At 34.7% G+C, this 18,182-nt stretch overlaps 1 protein-coding gene across 3 annotated transcripts; it reads left to right on the top strand.

The window, feature by feature from the left end:
- The first annotated feature begins 230 nt into the window (after positions 1-230).
- Positions 231-16,535, top strand: LOC107890019 (sister chromatid cohesion protein PDS5 homolog A). Of its 3 annotated transcripts, XM_041077746.1 has the most exons (34): positions 295-626; positions 3,396-3,599; positions 4,174-4,355; positions 4,801-4,927; positions 5,030-5,248; positions 5,563-5,779; positions 5,856-6,001; positions 6,108-6,253; positions 6,748-6,897; positions 7,006-7,054; positions 7,154-7,345; positions 8,209-8,391; positions 8,629-8,783; positions 8,862-8,988; positions 9,114-9,263; positions 9,356-9,415; positions 9,600-9,736; positions 9,886-10,003; positions 10,101-10,235; positions 10,353-10,549; positions 11,152-11,308; positions 11,495-11,641; positions 12,008-12,088; positions 12,188-12,536; positions 12,609-12,847; positions 12,946-13,002; positions 13,228-13,307; positions 14,436-14,487; positions 14,586-14,672; positions 14,765-14,808; positions 15,075-15,128; positions 15,204-15,340; positions 15,647-16,071; positions 16,162-16,535. In XM_041077746.1, exons 1-34 carry the CDS (start codon positions 534-536, stop codon positions 16,213-16,215), a joined length of 4,950 nt encoding a protein of 1,649 aa, XP_040933680.1. In that variant the 5' UTR covers positions 295-533; the 3' UTR covers positions 16,216-16,535. The 3 variants fall into 3 exon arrangements, with proteins under 3 accessions (XP_040933679.1, XP_040933680.1, XP_040933681.1); XM_041077745.1 differs by having other exon boundaries at positions 231-626; positions 12,188-12,847; XM_041077747.1 differs by lacking the exon at positions 295-626 and having other exon boundaries at positions 3,534-3,655; positions 12,188-12,847.
- The last annotated feature ends 1,647 nt before the right edge of the window (positions 16,536-18,182 follow it).

Here is an 18,182-nt window from a genome sequence, read left to right as displayed (position 1 = left end):
ATTTAACTGTTATTGTTTGAGTTAGGATGAAAATTTCAAAATTTTAAAAGTATAGGGATTAAAATTGACCAATTAGAAAAATAAAGTGACTAAATCCATAATATGGGGACTAAATATATAATTTTCACAAAAGTACAGGGCCTAATAGTAAAATTTAACCAAAAAAACCAAAGGCAGAAAAGGAGACGGAGCACGTAAATAAGTATGGAAGTCAGCATGTGGGCGGAATTTAAGTAAGTATTTAGAGCTCATTTTAATTTCATATTTCGCGTCCGTATTCGAAATCGAAAAAAACCACAGACCAGAGTAGAGAAAAAAAGAAAAGAAACGAGGGAGGGAGAAAAATATAAAGGCAAAAGGCCCAAACTATTAAATCTAAAAAAAAAAATTCAATTTTTTTCTTTGTTTCTTCCTTGAATCTCTATGTATGCATGTCAGCTCGGTAATGGTTCTCGAGTCTGAAAGTCCATGAGCTTCTGCTTTTTGTTTTTGTAAACAGAAAAAAATATAAGAAAAAATATACGGATTGGAAAATGGCGCAGAAGTTGGAACAGCAGCTCAAGGAGTTGGGATCCAAGCTTCACTCTCCTCCTTCTTCCAAAGACGCTCTTCTTAAGCTCTTAAAGGCACGCATGCTTCTCCTTTTTTCTTAAAAAAGTTCAATTGAATTACTTAATTCGAGTGAGCTTCCTAGTTGCTGTGAGGTTTATTCACGATTAAGTTGTTTTTTTTTCTGTGTTTCCTTAGTATTTTAGGTTTTAAAAGGGTATCATGAACCTCTTTTCTATAAATTTGCTTTCCCAGAGGAAGCTAGTTCCTAATTAGATGCGAGTTTCATGAAATTTGGTTGAATTAGGGTATGTGTACAAGAACTTTGTAAGTTTCCGTATTTGTTTTTTGAAAGTTCAATTGAATTACTTCATTTGAGCGAGCTTCCTAGCCTGTGAGGTTTACTTGCACTTAAGCCTTTTCTTTCCTTAGGATTTTGGGTTTTAATAGGGCGTCATAAACCTCTTTCATGAAATCGCTTTCTTAGAGGAAGTTAGTTCGTAATTAGATGCGAGGTTCTAGAAATTTGGTTGAATTAAGGTATCTGTACAAGAAACTATGCAGGTTTTAGTCTTTTGTTTTGAAGTTCAATTGAATTACTTAATTCGAGTGAGCTTCCTAGCTGCTGTGAGGTTTATTCACGGTTAAGTTTTTTGTTTACTTAGGTTTTAAAAGGTTAATAGGTTATCATGAACCTCTGTGATGAATTCACTTTGTTAGAGGAAGTTGGTCGTAATGCAAATTTCATGAAAATTGGTTGAATTAGGGTTGTTTTCCAGTTCGTAGACGTGTCTCCAACTTACATGTTTTTTCCCAAAATGGGTTTCTGACATGTTTTATTCCCATAATTTGGTAGATGATATGATGAATGTTCAGGCCTTGCAATTTTTATTAAAAACTCAATCTATTGTAATATGGTTAGGATGTTCTGTTGTGATTGTGTCAAGTAATTGGATCTCCAAATATGTTTCTGACAAGACCATGGTTCCTCAAGGCAGTGAATCAGGCCTAAATCAACAGCAGTGTGCTATGCCCGGAGCCTGGACCGTGCTTGGCATTTTACTTTTCAAGTTTGAATCTGAATTGTGCACAATAATAAGTGCAACGAATGCTGTAAATGAGTGATAAAATGGCACCCATGCATAAGAATGATTGATAACCCGTTCCATAGTTCAAATCTTCAAGTACGTTAGTACATCACAAATCTTTGATTTAGGTTGCCCTTCATGGATTGCAACACCCACCCACTATTTTGTATAACAGGGTCAAACAAGCATATCTGGGCCTGGTCTTAGTTTGGAATTTTCATTGTGGTTTTGGTCCTGGGGAAGGCTCTGAGGGGTATTCTGGTATGCGTAATCAACCCCCAAAAGTTTTCCTCTAAGACACAGAATTATATGGGACTGGCAACAGTAATCAATTTTAGTCATTGTTTTGGTGAGGGCTATATCCTTCAAAAGGGTTATTAAAAGCTAACTGATCTTTAATGATATCAACCCATCTAAGATGTTGTTTCACACTACCTCCCTCTTTCATTTTTTTTTTCTGCTTGGATTGAATCACTTTTCCATACTGGACTATCATTCTTCAGTTTTGCACATGACTAAACAATCATGTTGCCCTTCCTTTAGTTTATGAATGATTGATTAAGCTTCCACTGGTACGCAAATGCCTGATCTACGAAGAAGTGGTTAGGTTTCTCAAGCAGCAATAACTAGTTTGTAAAGGATTTTTCGTCTTAACCAAGCGTAGTCAAAGTGATTTTATTGAATATCCATTGCTTTTATTTTTGTAGTACATGATGTTTGGGACCTCTGATGGTGAGTTTATCACTTTGCCAATGAGCTGAAGAGGCATCTTATTATGCATGAAAGAAATGGCAGTTCTTATATTTTGGTTGACCTTAATATACTTGTGGTTGAGTGGGATCTCTGATGGTGAATTTATTATTTTGCTAATGGGCTGAAGAGGCATCTTGTTATGCATGAAAGAAATAGCAATCTTTCATGTTGGTAGGCCAGAATATACCGGTTGTTGAGTGGAAAACTAATATGCATTTTGTCCTTCAGTCGGTTTGAATTATGGATTCTGCATTTTATTTTCCAAAACTGTTTTAAACGCATGACTACCACAGTGGCAAATATGTATTAGTGTGTAATGATGCTGTAAATAAACCACAGCTGCTGCTTACTTGGGAGTATGTGAAAATAGAGTTCCTCTGATTTTGAAGTCTACTATAAGTAAAAACTTGGATCTTATGAGTCTGGTCAATTGATTTGTTAGGTTATTATGGTTGTTATATTGCCTTCTGCTGTTGAGTAAAAAATGCACAAATACTTCTATATTTCTTTTTTCTTTCTTCTCTTGTGTTAGGGGTTTAGGTGGGTAAATCCTATGTATGTATATGTATGTGTATTACATATATATTTCTGAATCTACCAAATGTTTTAGGTCGATTATAGGTTGCCTATTGAAACTGTGTCACTCATTATCAAATCTAGCCTGTGGCTGTCTTGATTAAACACTTTATACTAATATGTAAAAATTAAAAGCTTCCTTTTACTTAATCCATCCAAATGTTATCATTATAGTGCCTACTGTTTTATATGTTATATTTTATGCTTTTCCTATTTATATTGATAGTTCACCTTTCATTCTTTATCATGTTATTGATGCATATCTGGCATTGGACCTTAGTGACTTGTGGGTATGGTAAAATATACCATTTAATAATGCTTGCATATCTTGTTAGATGCTATTACCTGTGCATATATGTATTTCATGCCAATCGAAATCAGGTGTGAACTTTAATTTGGTTGTTCCATGTTTTGTCCTTGAATCTGCAGCAAGCTGCTACATGTCTTTCTGAGCTTGATCAATCTCCTCCATCAACAACAGTGGAATCAATGCAGCCCTTTCTAAATGCAATTGTCAAGCCAGAATTGCTCAAGCATCAAGATAGGGATGCCAAACTTCTAGTTGCAACCTGTATTTGTGAGATAACTCGTATTACTGCTCCAGAAGCGCCATATAACGATGACGTTTTAAAGGTGCATTTCTTTCATGAAGGTTGACTGTTTGTGGTCTGGATTTCTTATGAGTACGGGTGAGCATTCAGTTGGTTTGATGAAAAATTCTGAAAACAGATTAAAATGAATTAACTTATAAAAATGATTGAAATCACCAAGTTAAATTTTTTAACTAAAAAATTGAAACCGACTTGGTTTGGTTGTTTTTAACTATTTAAAAAAAAAAGGAAGTTTTATTATTATATAAAAATGATGTATATTATGTTTTATGCAATATATTATATAATATCAACGATGTACTTTTATAATTTTAAATTACTATATATCATATAAAATATATTTAAAATTAAAAATACAAAGGTTGGTTAGTTTGGCCTATTTGGTTATCAATTTTGAAATCCGATAACTGGCTGAACCAACAAATAAATCTATTTTCAAAAGCAATTGATTTTATAACTGAATAAACCTAACAGAATTAATAAAATTTGATAGGTTCAGTCTGTTAAATATTTTGTAACTGATTAATGCTCACCCTACTTGTAAACTAATAAAATGTCTACTGAACTCCTGTGTGATTGATGTGTCATGCTTGCAGGATATATTTCATCTGATTGTTGGTACTTTTAATGGATTGAGTGACACCAATGGCCCATCTTTTGGAAGGAGAGTTGTCATTTTGGAGACTCTTGCGAAATATAGATCATGTGTTGTTATGCTGGATCTTGAGTGTGATGATCTGGTGAATGAAATGTTCAGTACATTTTTTGCTGTTGTCAGGTGTGTTCTATATCCCAGTTTATGTATTTGCTCTTTTCAGCAAAGTGCTTCTATTGAGGGTAACATTTACTCATCACTACTATTTACATAAAATTTTCTGTTGCATGCATATCTGAATGCCTTAATTAACATAGAATGGTAGAAATCTGCTGCTGCTGTTAGTTATATGGAAATCATTCTTAGTGTTTGGCTTCAGTGTGATGGCCAAGTTATGCCTGCAACCCCTTAGTTGTATGCATCTTGACCCTGGAATAATACGTCAAAAAATATACGCCTATCTGTCTTTTGGTTGATTTGGTGTGTTAAAGTTACATTTCCCTTTAAATTGTCTTCACACTGAGAATTTGTGGGAGTCATGCAATGGTCAAAAAGTTATCTATAGCTTTTCCAGTAATATTTCATAATTATCTTGGACTAAAGGTATGTGTTTTACTACATATTGCAGAGATGACCATCCTGAAAGTGTTTTATCATCCATGCTAACAATCATGGTCGTCGTTTTAGAAGAGAGCGAAGATGTTCGAGATGATCTTTTACTTATTATATTGTCTGCTTTAGGTCGCAAGAGAAGTGTAAGAACTTTTTGTTTGCTATCTGCTTTTTCCTTCATGTATTCTGTAGAAGTTATAAATCTTAATTGGAAGGAAATTTACTTCTGGAATCTATAATCTCAGGATGTTACTCCAGCCGCGAGGAGACTTGCTATGAATGTCATAGAGCAGTGCTCAGGAAAACTTGGAGCTGGCATAAAACAATTTCTTATATCATTGATGTCTGGAGATAATCATTTTGTAAATAGTGAATTTGACTACCATGAAGTTATCTATGATGTTTATTGTTGTGCTCCTCAGATACTATCAGGAGTCGTCCCATACCTTACTGGAGAGCTTTTGGTAAGCACATATTAACAATAATTCTTTTCATTTTTGCTAATTTCCTAACTGTTTTAAGATTTTGCTCATCATGCAAATGCATATTTATTTGTTGTTCTGTGAAAATTTCTGTATTCTAAAATAATTCTAATGATGCTTTTGAAGTTGAAATGTTTGTAGTTCTGGACTGTTTGAATTCAACATTTGTGGTAACAACTGACTTTGTTTTTCTATTGAGGATTTGACAGTTTTAATTCTTATTTTGATAAGTTGTATTCAAAGATGATAGAAGTTTCATGAAAATTTCTGAGGTGTCCAAGTTCCAATATCTGCAGACTGATCAATTAGACACTCGTTTGAGAGCTGTGAGATTGGTTGGGGACCTCTTTGCTCTGCCAGGCTCTACTATATGTGAAGCATTTCAGCCAGTATGTTCAGAATTTTTGAAAAGGTTGACTGATCGAGTTGTTGATGTTCGAATGTCTGTACTTGAACATGTTAAGAACTGTCTGTTGTCGAATCCCTCCAGATCCGAGGCTGCTGCAATTATCTGTAAGTTTCTTTTGGTCTTCTACATATTCATTTGTGTGGTACTTTGCTGATTTTGATATTGTTCTACGTTTTCTAGCTGCCCTCTGTGATCGGCTATTAGACTACGATGAAAATGTTCGAAAGCAAGTTGTGGCTGTAATATCTGATGTTTCTTGTCATTCTCTTGCTTCCGTTCCTGTTGATACTATAAAACTTGTTGCAGAGCGTCTTCGAGACAAATCTGTATGTTCATTTTTCTTGTGTTCATTCGATTGCTTTTGTTACCCATTGTGTACCCAGTGATCATTATCCATGGCTTTTAACTCTTTCTTTGATTTGGAAATTACAGCTGCTTGTTAAAAAATTTACTATGGAAAGGCTGGCTGAGATATTCAAAGTTTACTGTGCTAGCTGCACTGATGGCTCAATCACTACAAATGAATATGATTGGATACCTGGGAAGATTTTTAGGTGTTTCTATGACAAAGATTTTAGGCAAGTCATTTTAGATATCTTGCAGCCGAGGATTACTTTCACACCTTATCTTTTATTTCATTATTTATCTTTTATTTTTTCTTATTATTCGAAGTTCAATGTCTGGTTAAGTAATAAATTTAGATCTCTGCATTATTAGGAAAGGTGATGCAAGAAGAAATTATATAAATTAGCATCAGAAGTATGCTGTATTTTCAACTCTCCATTAATCTTAATATCTTCAATTGGTGACATTAGAAGAAGTTGAAAATACTTTTGTATAAGTTAGCCTTTTCATAATCATTTAGTGTTCTTTTGTGAATGTGCAAGTAGTTATTAGAATGATTAGCAATCCATTAAATTATTTTTATTAGTACCTCAGTGACAATTTTTTTCCAATTAGTGAAGTACTTGAAACAATGTGGTGCAAAGTTGAAGCATTTTCTGCTATGACTCCTTGTCGCTGTGTGTCTGGCACAATCATAAGATTTGTAACATGTACATCTGCCCTGCAGGTCAGATACGATTGAGTCTATTTTATGTGGGTTTCTCTTTCCAACTGGGTTCTCAATCAAAGATAAAGTTAAATGTTGGATACGAGTTTTCTCAGGATTCGACAAAATTGAGGTGAAAGCACTCGAGAGGATGCTGGAGCAGAAGCAGAGGTTTTTTGTCAATGCTTTGATATATGACTGTTGAGTAGCTTTCCCTTTTCCGTTATGTATTTAATGGATTGTAAACTGATTTCCAGGGGATTTCCTGTCGGATTGCAGGTTACAGCAAGAGATGCAGAGGTATCTCTCTCTAAGGCAGATGCATCAGGTTTGAAGTTCAGAATGATGAAATAGTATCCTAAGGAGCAGAATTTAAACTTCTATGAAATTTGTCAAACTTTAATAACTCATTCTTATTCCCATGCAGGATACTGATGCTCCTGATTTACAGAAGAAAGTTTTGTTTGGCTTCCGAATCATGTCACGCTGTTTTTCTGATCCCATGAAGGCTGAAGAGAGTTTTCAGATTCTTGATCAGTTGAAAGATGGTAACATATGGAGGATTTTAGTGAATCTACTCGATCCAAATGCCAGCTTCCACCAAGCTTCTAGTGGTCGGGTAGGTTGTAAGATATTGATGATGCAAATTACATGGGATTTTGCTGAGAATGTATTTGGATTTTGGACCATTTAAGTAGGGATGATATATCACACCAAAGCCACCTATGGAAAATTGAATATTAGTCATTAAGGGGTTACTAGAAAAGTTTATAGGGTTTTCTACCTAGGAAATCTAACTAATGGTCTTGAGAATAAAATTTAAAGCCAACTAATTAGTTAACCTTGGCTGCTTTTTTTTTTTTGTTCAAGTGTCTGTATCAGCTGTTCTGGCCATCCATTTGGCATCATTGTTATTTATGCTAGGACTGCCATAATATTCCTGGAGTGGCGACAAACTGATGATGCTGTCTGTTATGATCCTCAATATCCTTCTGGTGCTATAATTGCTATCATTACTAATTGACAACAACATTAGTAACCTTGTCATGGCGACCTGCAATGTTCACATCTCCTTAATGTGGCTGGTCAGAAAAGGTTATCTCTACCATGGTTGTCTTCTGTATTTTCTCATAACAGGGGAAAAAAAAAATAGAAAAAGGAAGAACAGAGAAGTCTACTGCTTCTTCCTCTGGTAAAGCTTTTCAGTAAAGTATAGTGATAAGCCTCTTAGTTTTAATACTGTGGTTAAGTGGTGGCTTGGCTTCGACCCTAGTTTCTTTTGACAATTGCCTCGACTTTTACTTTAATAAAGTCAACCTTATGCAACTTTTGCTGCCACCAAGTAATGATGGCTACCCGTTCTCATAACTTAACTTGTAGTTTATGTTTTTGGCAGCAGTGTATCTTGTAAGTGAACTTGGCTTTGGTTTAAGGGGAAAAATGAATGTGGTGAATGTTTTTTTATATTTTCTTAATTTGCAGGATGATTTGCTTAAAATACTTGGTGAGAAGCATCGTCTCTACGATTTCCTAAGTACTCTCTCTCTGAAGTGTTCGTATCTACTTTTTAACAAGGAGCATGTTAAAGAAATCTTTCTGGAGGCTACCGTACAGAAGTCTACTGGAAATATACAATACACTCATTCTTGCATGAATATACTTGTGGTAACAATTGATCTTTCTATGAAACTTGTTTTTCTGGGTGTGAGTGAGTACAATTGTGCATGTTTCTATGGTCTTTCGCTTTTGTGTCTTGTCTTTTCTACTTTTCAGTTACAATGTTATTAAGAGTCTGCAATGTTAGTGTCTTCAGATGTAGGTCATTTGATGTTGTTTATGTTCTTTTTTCTGTTAGAAACAGATACATGTGATGTTTTTAAGTTTCTTTTGGTGGGATTTCAGATTCTGGCTCGCTTTAGTCCATTGCTTCTGGGCGGAGCTGAAGAAGAATTGGTTAAATTTTTGAAAGATGACAATGAAATAATAAAAGAAGGCATTTTGCATGTTTTGGCTAAGGCTGGTGGTACCATTCAAGAACAACTTGCGATGTCATCAAGGTGCAACTTTTGAATGAGAGTTGTCAAGGTTTTGTTCTTCATTCATATTCTTACTTTCCACCTAATGATTGTTTGCAGGTCAATTGATCTTATATTGGAGAGACTCTGTTTAGAAGGAAGTCGAAGACAAGCGAAGTATGCAGTGCATGCACTATCAGCAATAACTAAGGATGATGGGCTTAAGTCCCTCTCTGTGCTATATAAGGTCACAGAGTACTTCATGCATCACAGTTTATATATATGCAAAAATGTGTTAACTTTGAAAAGAAATTGTATAAATAGTTTCTTTATAAATTTGCCTAACATGCAGCATCTTTATTCAATTTGCAGAGGCTTGTGGACATGCTGGAGGAAAAAACACATTTGCCAGCTGTGCTACAGTCTTTGGGATGTATAGCTCAGATTGCGATGCCTGTTTTTGAAACTAGAGAGAGTGATATTGAAGAATTTATTAAAAGCAAAATTCTGAGATGCAGTAATGTATGTCTTGTGAGATATTTTTATTCTTCTATTATTTTCTGTAGGTAACTCATGTATTGTTGCTCATCTGTAAGCCTTCTTTATTACTTCAGAAAGCAGATACCAGTGCAAAAGAATGTTGGGATGACAAAAGCGAACTTTGTCTGTTGAAGGTTGTGAATTGTTGTAAAATTTTTTTGTTATTATTATTATTTCCATTTAAGATTAAAGCAAATTCATATTATCAGTATCTCACAGAAACTAAGTCCAGGTTTCTGTTTTCTCATTTTGTAACCTTTTCTTCTTATTAAAATTTTTATGATTGGTCTCTCCTCCCGCAACTTTTTCATGCCACAGGTATTTGGGTTAAAGACATTGGTCAAAAGCTATTTGCCTGGTAAAGATGCTCATCTTCGTCTGGGTATCTCTAACCTTCTAGAACTCCTTAGAAACATACTTTCTTTCGGTGAAATATCAAAAGAGATAGAATCAAGGTACTGTAGCTGACATTGGCAGATTTCTTTCTTTTTTTTCTTACTAATATTTTATGTCGCTATCAAATGTCTTTGTGATCTTGCCCAATTGGTTAGAATATGATGCTTGTTGAAGCAAATTTCATGCACAAGTGTTTTCTGTCTTACAGTTCAGTTGATAAGGCCCATTTACGGCTTGCTGCGGCCAAGGCAGTTCTTCGTCTGTCACGGTACTGGGATCATAAGATTCCTCTTGATGTCTTCCAGTTAACTTCGAGGACCCCTGAGGTGAAGTCATTTGTGAAATATAAATTATCCCTCCTGTTTTCTTTAAACCTTTCTTGTTCACATTTTTTTCTTTTATATTTCTTTTCTGGTCTTGTAGATGATCTCTTTCCCTCAGGCTGGGAAACTGTTCCTCAGAAAAGTTCATCAATATATAAAGGATCGGCTCTTGGATGCAAAATATGCTTGTGCTTTCTTATTTAACATAACTGGATCCAAATTGCTTGACGAGGAGGTTTTCATGCTGATTTTGAAATTTTTTAGTGTAGTTTTGTTTCCAATTTACTTTGTGGTTTCATTGTGGAAAATTTGTGAAATTTTCTGTTAATTTCCGTTGTGCTTGAAATAACAGGAAAAACAGAATTTAGCCGACATCTTTCAAATGTATCAGCAGGCAAAAGCGCGTCTGGTTTCTGTACAATCTGATTCAAATTCCTCAACAGCATATCCAGAATACATCCTGCCTTATTTGGTCCATGTTCTTGCTCATCATTCATGTCCCAACACAGATGAATGCAAGGATGTTAAAGCATTTGAGCTAATATACCGGTATATGCATTTTCTTTTATCTTTCTTGAATATGCTCTGAATATAAGCTCAGATGTTATGGTTTAAGTGGTGTTATCTTACACCAGTTAAGTTTGGTGGTTTATTTGGCTTTGTGTTGAAATGAGGCATCTTCAACAGACAAATCTAACTTTGAACCAATTGAGAACGAAGAACTTGATATCAGTACCAGCCAAAGGGATCCCTATTTAGCTAATTGGCAACAGTTTGAAGCCCAACATTAATATAAGGTCATAGAAAACCTCAAATTTATTTGCTGTGGTTGTAGACATTTGAATTGAGCTAACAAGATCAAAAAGAGGCAACCAACATTTTATATCTATTCTTTGATGGATTAGCTGACTTTATATTGCTCATTGCTGTGAATCCTCAATACTAAAATTTATCTTTTGTCAGTTGCTGCTGTTTAGTTGAACTTTTGTTATTGTTTTTAATCACTGCAATTTAGAATCATAGATTTTACATTGAAGAGGTTGGACTGTTCTTAAATGATTGGATTTTTGCTCTAGGTTGAAGAATTACTTGGTAATTTGTATCTATTCAGAGTTTTTATACATTGAACTTGCCTTTTCTGTAATTTTCAGGCAGTTGTTTGTGGCTATTTCTATGTTGGTGAATAGAGATGAAGATACAAAGTCAGAAGTCGGAGTCAACAAGGAGAAGCAGAGTATTTCTGTGATATTTTCTATCTTTAAGAGTATCAAGTGTTCTGAAGACAATGTTGATGCAACAAAATTAGAGGTTCAATGAGATGCTTAATTTTGTATAATACTTACTATTATCCTGTTATTATTCTATAGTATAACGAGTTGATAGGCTAGAAGTCACAAGTCTCTCCTGATATTGAGAAAAGTAGAGCCCCCTCTTAGGGGGAAAAAAAGAAGAAAAAAGAACAGAAGCTAATTCGAATAATGTTGACTTTTTCAGAATTCACATGCTATCTGTGACCTTGGACTTTCCATCATGAAATGCCTGACTTATAAGGAGGAGGATTTGCAAGGGCTTATGCAGTCTGTCTCTCTGCCTCCTCTCTTGTACAAACCATATGAAAGAAAAGAAGGTGAAGGTTCACAGGTAAGACTTCAAACGTATTTGTCTTATTTTCTTGCATTTTTGCTGCTTACTCAAACAGGAATATGCAGTGTCAGACTATCTGAAGCTCTCTCATTGCAATTGGCAGTGACAGGAAAAACTGTGCCTGTGGGGCTTTTACATGTATAATTATTAACTTGAGACACTGGACTTTTTAAGCAATGTATTAAGATCCAGATTTATATGCAGTTAACCTGATTGCAAAAAACATGAATCCAGTGCAAAAAAAGTTTTATGCTTCAACCATGTGATTATATGGTGCCAGTGACATTTATTTGGTCCATTATTTGCTGTATACTTCCACTATTTGTACAAAATTGTTATTATGCTCTTGCATGTTTTTGACAGGCTGGTGAAAGGAGAACATGGTTAGCTGATGAGACTGTCCTATCTCACTTTGAATCTCTAAAGTTGGAATCTGATGGAATGGTATTATGTGCTTCCTTTCTTTCATGTATAGGGTAGTATGTGGTGTATTTGGTGTTTCATTGTTCATTAACCTTTCTGCTCCTCTGTTGTTCATGTTAGGTTCAGCAAGAGATTTCTGAGGGTGAGGCTTTCAAAGACAGTGAAATAGAAGGAAATGACATGCCTCTTAGAAAAATGATTAAGCTACTAAAATCTAAAGGAGCCAAGGATGGAAAGGCAAAAAGGAAAAAATCTCTCTCAGCAGAAGCAAAAGATGCTAAAAATGATACTGATATTTTGAAAATGGCAAGGGAAATAAATTTGAGCAGTCGAGAAATGTCCAGTAGGTTTGAATCAAGCAACGGTCATAATCATTCTCCTACCAAGAAAGAAAAACTGGGGCAGGAGCATCAGAAAGGTAAAAAGAGAAAAACCAGTGGTGCAGCTTCTGTCCCAGTGCCCAAACACGGTAGGTCATTGTCTGCTCATACTGCTTTCAAAATTTCAAAAAGTGTTACTAAGGTCCCTTCAAGAGATTCAGGAGATGACTGGCATGAAGTTAAAGATGCCTCATTTCAATCTACTGAAATGGACACGGACAGAATTCAAGACTCAAAAGATCAACTGCCTACACAAAAAGTATTTAATAAGAACAATGGATCAGATTATTTGGTGTCATGTTTTCGGAAGAAAAGAAGCGTCTCCTCGAAAGGTGAAGGCAAAGGCTGTGATTGGGGTCATAGTGATGTGTCGGATGGAGATGATGATGAAAATCTGGAGGTATGTTTCTCTTGTTGGTTGATTTTGCTGTAAAGGATTCTACATTTAATGTTCTCATGGTTGTCACTGTTTTAATATCTGTTTTGTATCTCATTCAGAAGTCTGCAGCTGGATCTAGAGTCAAGTCTAAGAGGAGCATTGCAGGATTAGCAAAGGTCTTTGTTTTCACCTCTTTAATTAACAATAGGTCTTTCTAATTGCTGTTGTATGAATAATGCAAAGTGGAAAATGCGATGGTCTTCACTGTTAAGTGAGGACTGAGGATGAGAATTTGAATCCCTAGCATGTCTCTGTAATTCCCACCCGCTTGCCCCCCTTTTCTTCTTTTAATGTTGAGCGTTTTGTTCATTATCTGGTCTTTGTTTTTTTCCCTTGTTCAGTGCACAGCAAATGAAGATGGAATTAATATTGCAGACTTGATTGGTTACAGAATAAAAGTGTGGTGGCCCATGGATAAGAAGTGAGTCCCCAAAACTTTCGCTATTCCATGCATTATAGTCCAAAGTATTATTGTGAAAATTTCTGTGAAACAAATTGATTCTCAGTCTCAATCTCCAATGTTATTCCCACTTTATGCATGTTTCGTGTGTTTGGGAGTTTACATGAGGCTTCGTTTTGTTATGCTTTATGGTTATGAAAATGAGTCTGGGCTATTTGGTGCGTTTCAATTTTCTCCTTTTTGGAGTTTGCAAATGCATCCTCTTTCTAGTTGTTTTACTGAAAGCCTAAATTCTATTTTGAAGCAGTGCTCTGGTCTCGTGGCAGGTTAAGGTTTTAATTTCATTTCTTTTATTGTACTTGCATCATTGTGCTTATCTAGCCTGTCAACTTGACTGTTTCCTTGTGAGTATTAATTATATGGTCTGCATGATTATATTTGTCGAGTTTCATGTTCCATTCAAATGCACTCCACATTGTTACATGTGTTAGCATTATTCAATTTGAACTGGTCTAATCAGTGTTTCGAGGTATGCACGTAGGCATGCCTATGTCTTAGTGCTAGACAACAAAAGCACCTCAAACCCTTTAAGGCAAGATGCATTTTAATCAAGTGCTGAAGTGCATGCTTGATGTGCGTAGCCACATTTTTTTTGTAGCGATAGCCGATAGGCAAGTAAGGCCATCTAATTGAAGTTCTTTTTGACTTCTACTTTGATTATTGATTATTCAGCAACATTCATGGGACCATAGGGAAATATAGATATTGACTAAAAGAATTGCATGTTTTGTAGATAAATTTGACCACTTTTTGGAGTACATATATCATCATAATTACATATGTAGGCACAAATGCAAAAACACACTTATATACGTATTGCTCCCTGCTTCACTTAGGTGCATGCTTTTATCTCACATTATGCCTGAGAAAATATAAGGGGTTCTAGCGCCAACAGTGTTCCTGGCACTCTTGACAACATTGGGTGTAGTAATATCATTTTGCATGACATCAGTCTAAATGACTATGCTTTTACAGAGATGTAGACTATCTTTCCTCTTGTTTGAACCTATTAAGGTTTTAATTTTGTTTAAAGAAGAAGGATCCAGTTATGAAGGTACTCTACTGATTTTGTCTTGCTGCACGTGACAGGTTTTATGAAGGTACCATCAAGTCTTATGACCCTATAAAAAGGAAGCATGTTGTAAGCTACACCTTCTTTCTTGAATGACTGTATGTGCACATTTGTACCACATGGAACCAAATATTAATCATATATCTGAATATATGTGTTCTTTTTAGGTATTATACGATGATGGAGATGTGGAAGTACTCCGTTTGGAAAGAGAGCGCTGGGAGCTTGTTAATGCGGGCCGCAAGTCTATAAAGGTTAAGACTTTAACGTTTTTCATTTTCTCTCAAGCTAAAATCAGTTACTTTTCATTTGAGCGTAACTCTCTTCCACTTGCACTTTTTTATAGAAGGCAAAGTCACCAAAAGGCAGCAAGGGCCCTTTGAAGGAAAGGTATGTTCTATCAACTAATGCAGTATTAGATAATTCCCTTGGTGTGTAGGTGTGTGTGTTTCATTTCCACTTGATTAAAAAATATAAATAAATAGCAAGAAGAAGAAGAAAGGAAGGAAGAAAGAAAGAAGGAAATAAGATAGGCTACTTATATATGGAGAGAATTTCTTGTCTATGTTAATTGCATTTTGTTTGAGGATGATTTGTTCTCACATTTAGCAATTAACTCATGCTACTTCATAACTTAATTGCTTTACTGTTTACAGGTCTCCTGGGCAGTGTTTAGGTGGTTCACGTCAGAATAAGAGTTCAGTAAAGATGTGAGTACCAGAATCCAATATGAAGCGATTTTCCTTTCATTTAATTATGAACTTAATTTGATATCGGATATGCAGGGTTCAGAGGAAAAGAACTCCAAAGAGAAACTTGAAGCATACTCAAAAGAGCACATTGAAAAGTAATGCTGATGATGAAGAGGCAGCTGACCTGTCAAAATCCACTGCTGCTCTTAAGAATCATAAGATGAACTCAGGTATTGTTAGTGATTTTTGTAATCTAGTCTGCTTTGATTCTGCAGAATATGCATTGAATTTCTCTAGGAAGTTAGCCTGCTTTATTATATTCTTTATCTTCTACTAGAACTGTGATGTTACCGGATTAAATGTCATGTATTTAGATTGAGTTTTGCTCCATGAACTTTTTTTTAATGGTCCAAAAGCAACATGAATTCTGGTAACATGTTGAAAACTTCAGGAACAAATTGTAAGATGGTGGATCCTTATTTCTCTTTCCCCTTTCATTTGGTTTCTTTGAATATATATTGCTGACGTTTTCCTAGATCAATCGGAAGGAGAGGACACTGAAATGGTGGATGAGAACCTAACAGATAGGGAAGAATCTGATAAAGAAGTGGGTTCAGTTTCCCAGGAGAGGTGTTCAGAGGATACGAAGGGAAGCCCAAACCATAGTGTGGAGGCAAATGAAGTAAAATCTGATGCTGATAGCTATCTTTCTGAAGAGGCAGATAGCAGTTCAAAAAATGCTGAAAAGGAGGATGAAGAAGAGAAAGCAGCTAATGAATTAGCAAGTGAAGTCTCAACAGAAAGAGATCCTACTGCTAGTAAAGCAACTGAAGGTGAAGCCAAAGAGACTGAAGAAAGTGACCAAATTCAGACCAAATCTCGAGTTTCGAAGAAATCCTCGAAAGGATTGATGTCATCTTCAGTAGATGTGGATTCCGGGATTTCCGATGATGAGCCCCTTGTAATTACTTCTACCGATTGCTTTTTCTTTGAAAAATATAAATATTTTTATTAAGTTTGTTGATTGTTTTGTTTTGGGGTTGAAATGCAGTGTAAGTGGAAGCGTAAAGTTGGGAAATCAAGTTCCAAGAAGCCAGTGCGGTAGGCAAATGCAAAGTGCAGAGAAGAAAGGTAACAGTGGGCATCTATCTGACTCTTATGTAAACAAACACATATATATGGTAATAAATGTATGACTAACTCTAGAGTCTAGACTAGAGAATGTTACTGTATTACTTAATGACAGTGTTGGGGAGAAGAGAAATGAAATGAAATGCTAGTGGTTGGCACTTGGCACATACACAGAGAGTTGGGATAAAGATTTTGGATGGATGGGATGGTGTAGGAGACTCGGGCTGGGGATCTGAGAGATCTTCAAATGAAATCTAGCCTTAGACATATATGGATAGATAATAGGTTTCATTATGTGTACAGCTACTTATATTTTCGGGATAGCTTTATTTTGTTTATTTCATCCAACACCTGAACATAACAATCCATATCGCATTCATCATCATCATCATCATCATCATCATCATCATTATTATTAATTCCATTTGTAGATAAACATGTTAATTTGTTAGCATTAGAAATTATTATTCTCACTATTTTAATGTCAGAATTTGGCCCTTGTAATTTATGAAAACCGAGAAGTTAGATCATTTGTTGACTGACATGTTAATTTGAGTTGTTTTTGCTAATTTGTTAATTTTTCTTAATTTTTTGCATCTAAATTGTTGAAGTAGTAATTATAAGTTATTCAATTGAATAACGTTTCAATTTTCATAAAGTACAAAAATCAAATTATGAAAATTAAAGGATTAATTTTCAGATCAAAGTTATTATTATTGTTGTTGTTCTTGTAAGTGCAAATGCAAGATATATGATAAAGTAAAATTTTTAGTGATGTATAATAATTTGAATATGCGGTATTTACCAAAGAGATACTAATCGACAGATTAAATAGTTACACGTGATTTTTAAATTTGCAACAAGCTTCAATTTTAATATTTGTATTATAATAAAATATTTTAATTTAAGACCAATTATGGATAATAGTCTAATTGAAAAGCAAAATCAAGAGATTGATGATTAAAAAAGGAAGTCTTAGAGATTACGCATTGAAAATTAAAGTTACATTATTCATTTTCACTTTACATAATTGCTTTCTTTGGTGCGTTAAAATTTCTTTGCTCAAGAAAAATTAACAAATTAGCTAAACAACTCAAATTATACATAAATATTTGTTGATTCACTCGTTTCAATTGATATTATTATTATTAATATGTGATTAAGTGTGTATTATTTTACTATGACACTATTCTAACAGCGGATACAATGAATTTTCAAGAGAATTAGAAAACTTGTCAAATAAAAAAATTCTTCTGAAAATTAAAGAGGTGTCAAATAAAGAAATTCTTATGAAAAATGAAGTGGTTAAAAAGAATTTTCGAAGTGAAAATGTGATGAAAGAATCAAATCACAAATTTCGAAATGTTTGAAAACTAAAGTGCAATTTAACTCAAACGTATAAAGTGAGTTAGGATTGAGTATAAGTGTGTGAATTTTAAATGGGAGAAAGGATGAGAGAAAACCGCTATCGGCTCTCCTTCATGCTCCAGTCGGGGAGCTCTCTCTTCATTTTTCTTCTTCTTGCATTTCCTTTAATTTAAAAAAAAAATCTCAACATTCACTTTGAGTTTTTGTTTAAATTACTGAAAACTACTACCTACAATCATTTCCACCTTCAAATCTCCATTTTTTATTAAGGGTTTTTATGGTTCCTAAGAGAGAAAATAGAAGCTAGTAAGAAAGCTTCAAAAAGGTAAGAAATGATATTTACCTCTCTTTAACTTGATTATTGAGATTGGTTGCATGAGAAAGCTTGAAACGTTTTTAAGTTCATTTTTTATTATATTTTTGTTGTAAGAAAATGTGAAGATGAGGCATGGTATTCCAAGCTATTTTGAGGTTGGATTCAAGTGGATGGAAGCTTGGATTAAGTAGAAAAGCATCCAAGAGGTAAATACCTTTGGATTTATTATCTTGAAATAAATGGTTAAATAAATTATG

Source organism: Gossypium hirsutum, chromosome A09 (assembly GCF_007990345.1).
Source record: "Gossypium hirsutum isolate 1008001.06 chromosome A09, Gossypium_hirsutum_v2.1, whole genome shotgun sequence".
NCBI lineage: Eukaryota > Viridiplantae > Streptophyta > Magnoliopsida > Malvales > Malvaceae > Gossypium > Gossypium hirsutum.
Note: the sequence above shows the minus strand (reverse complement) of the source record. Positions and strands in the feature narration are given on the sequence as shown.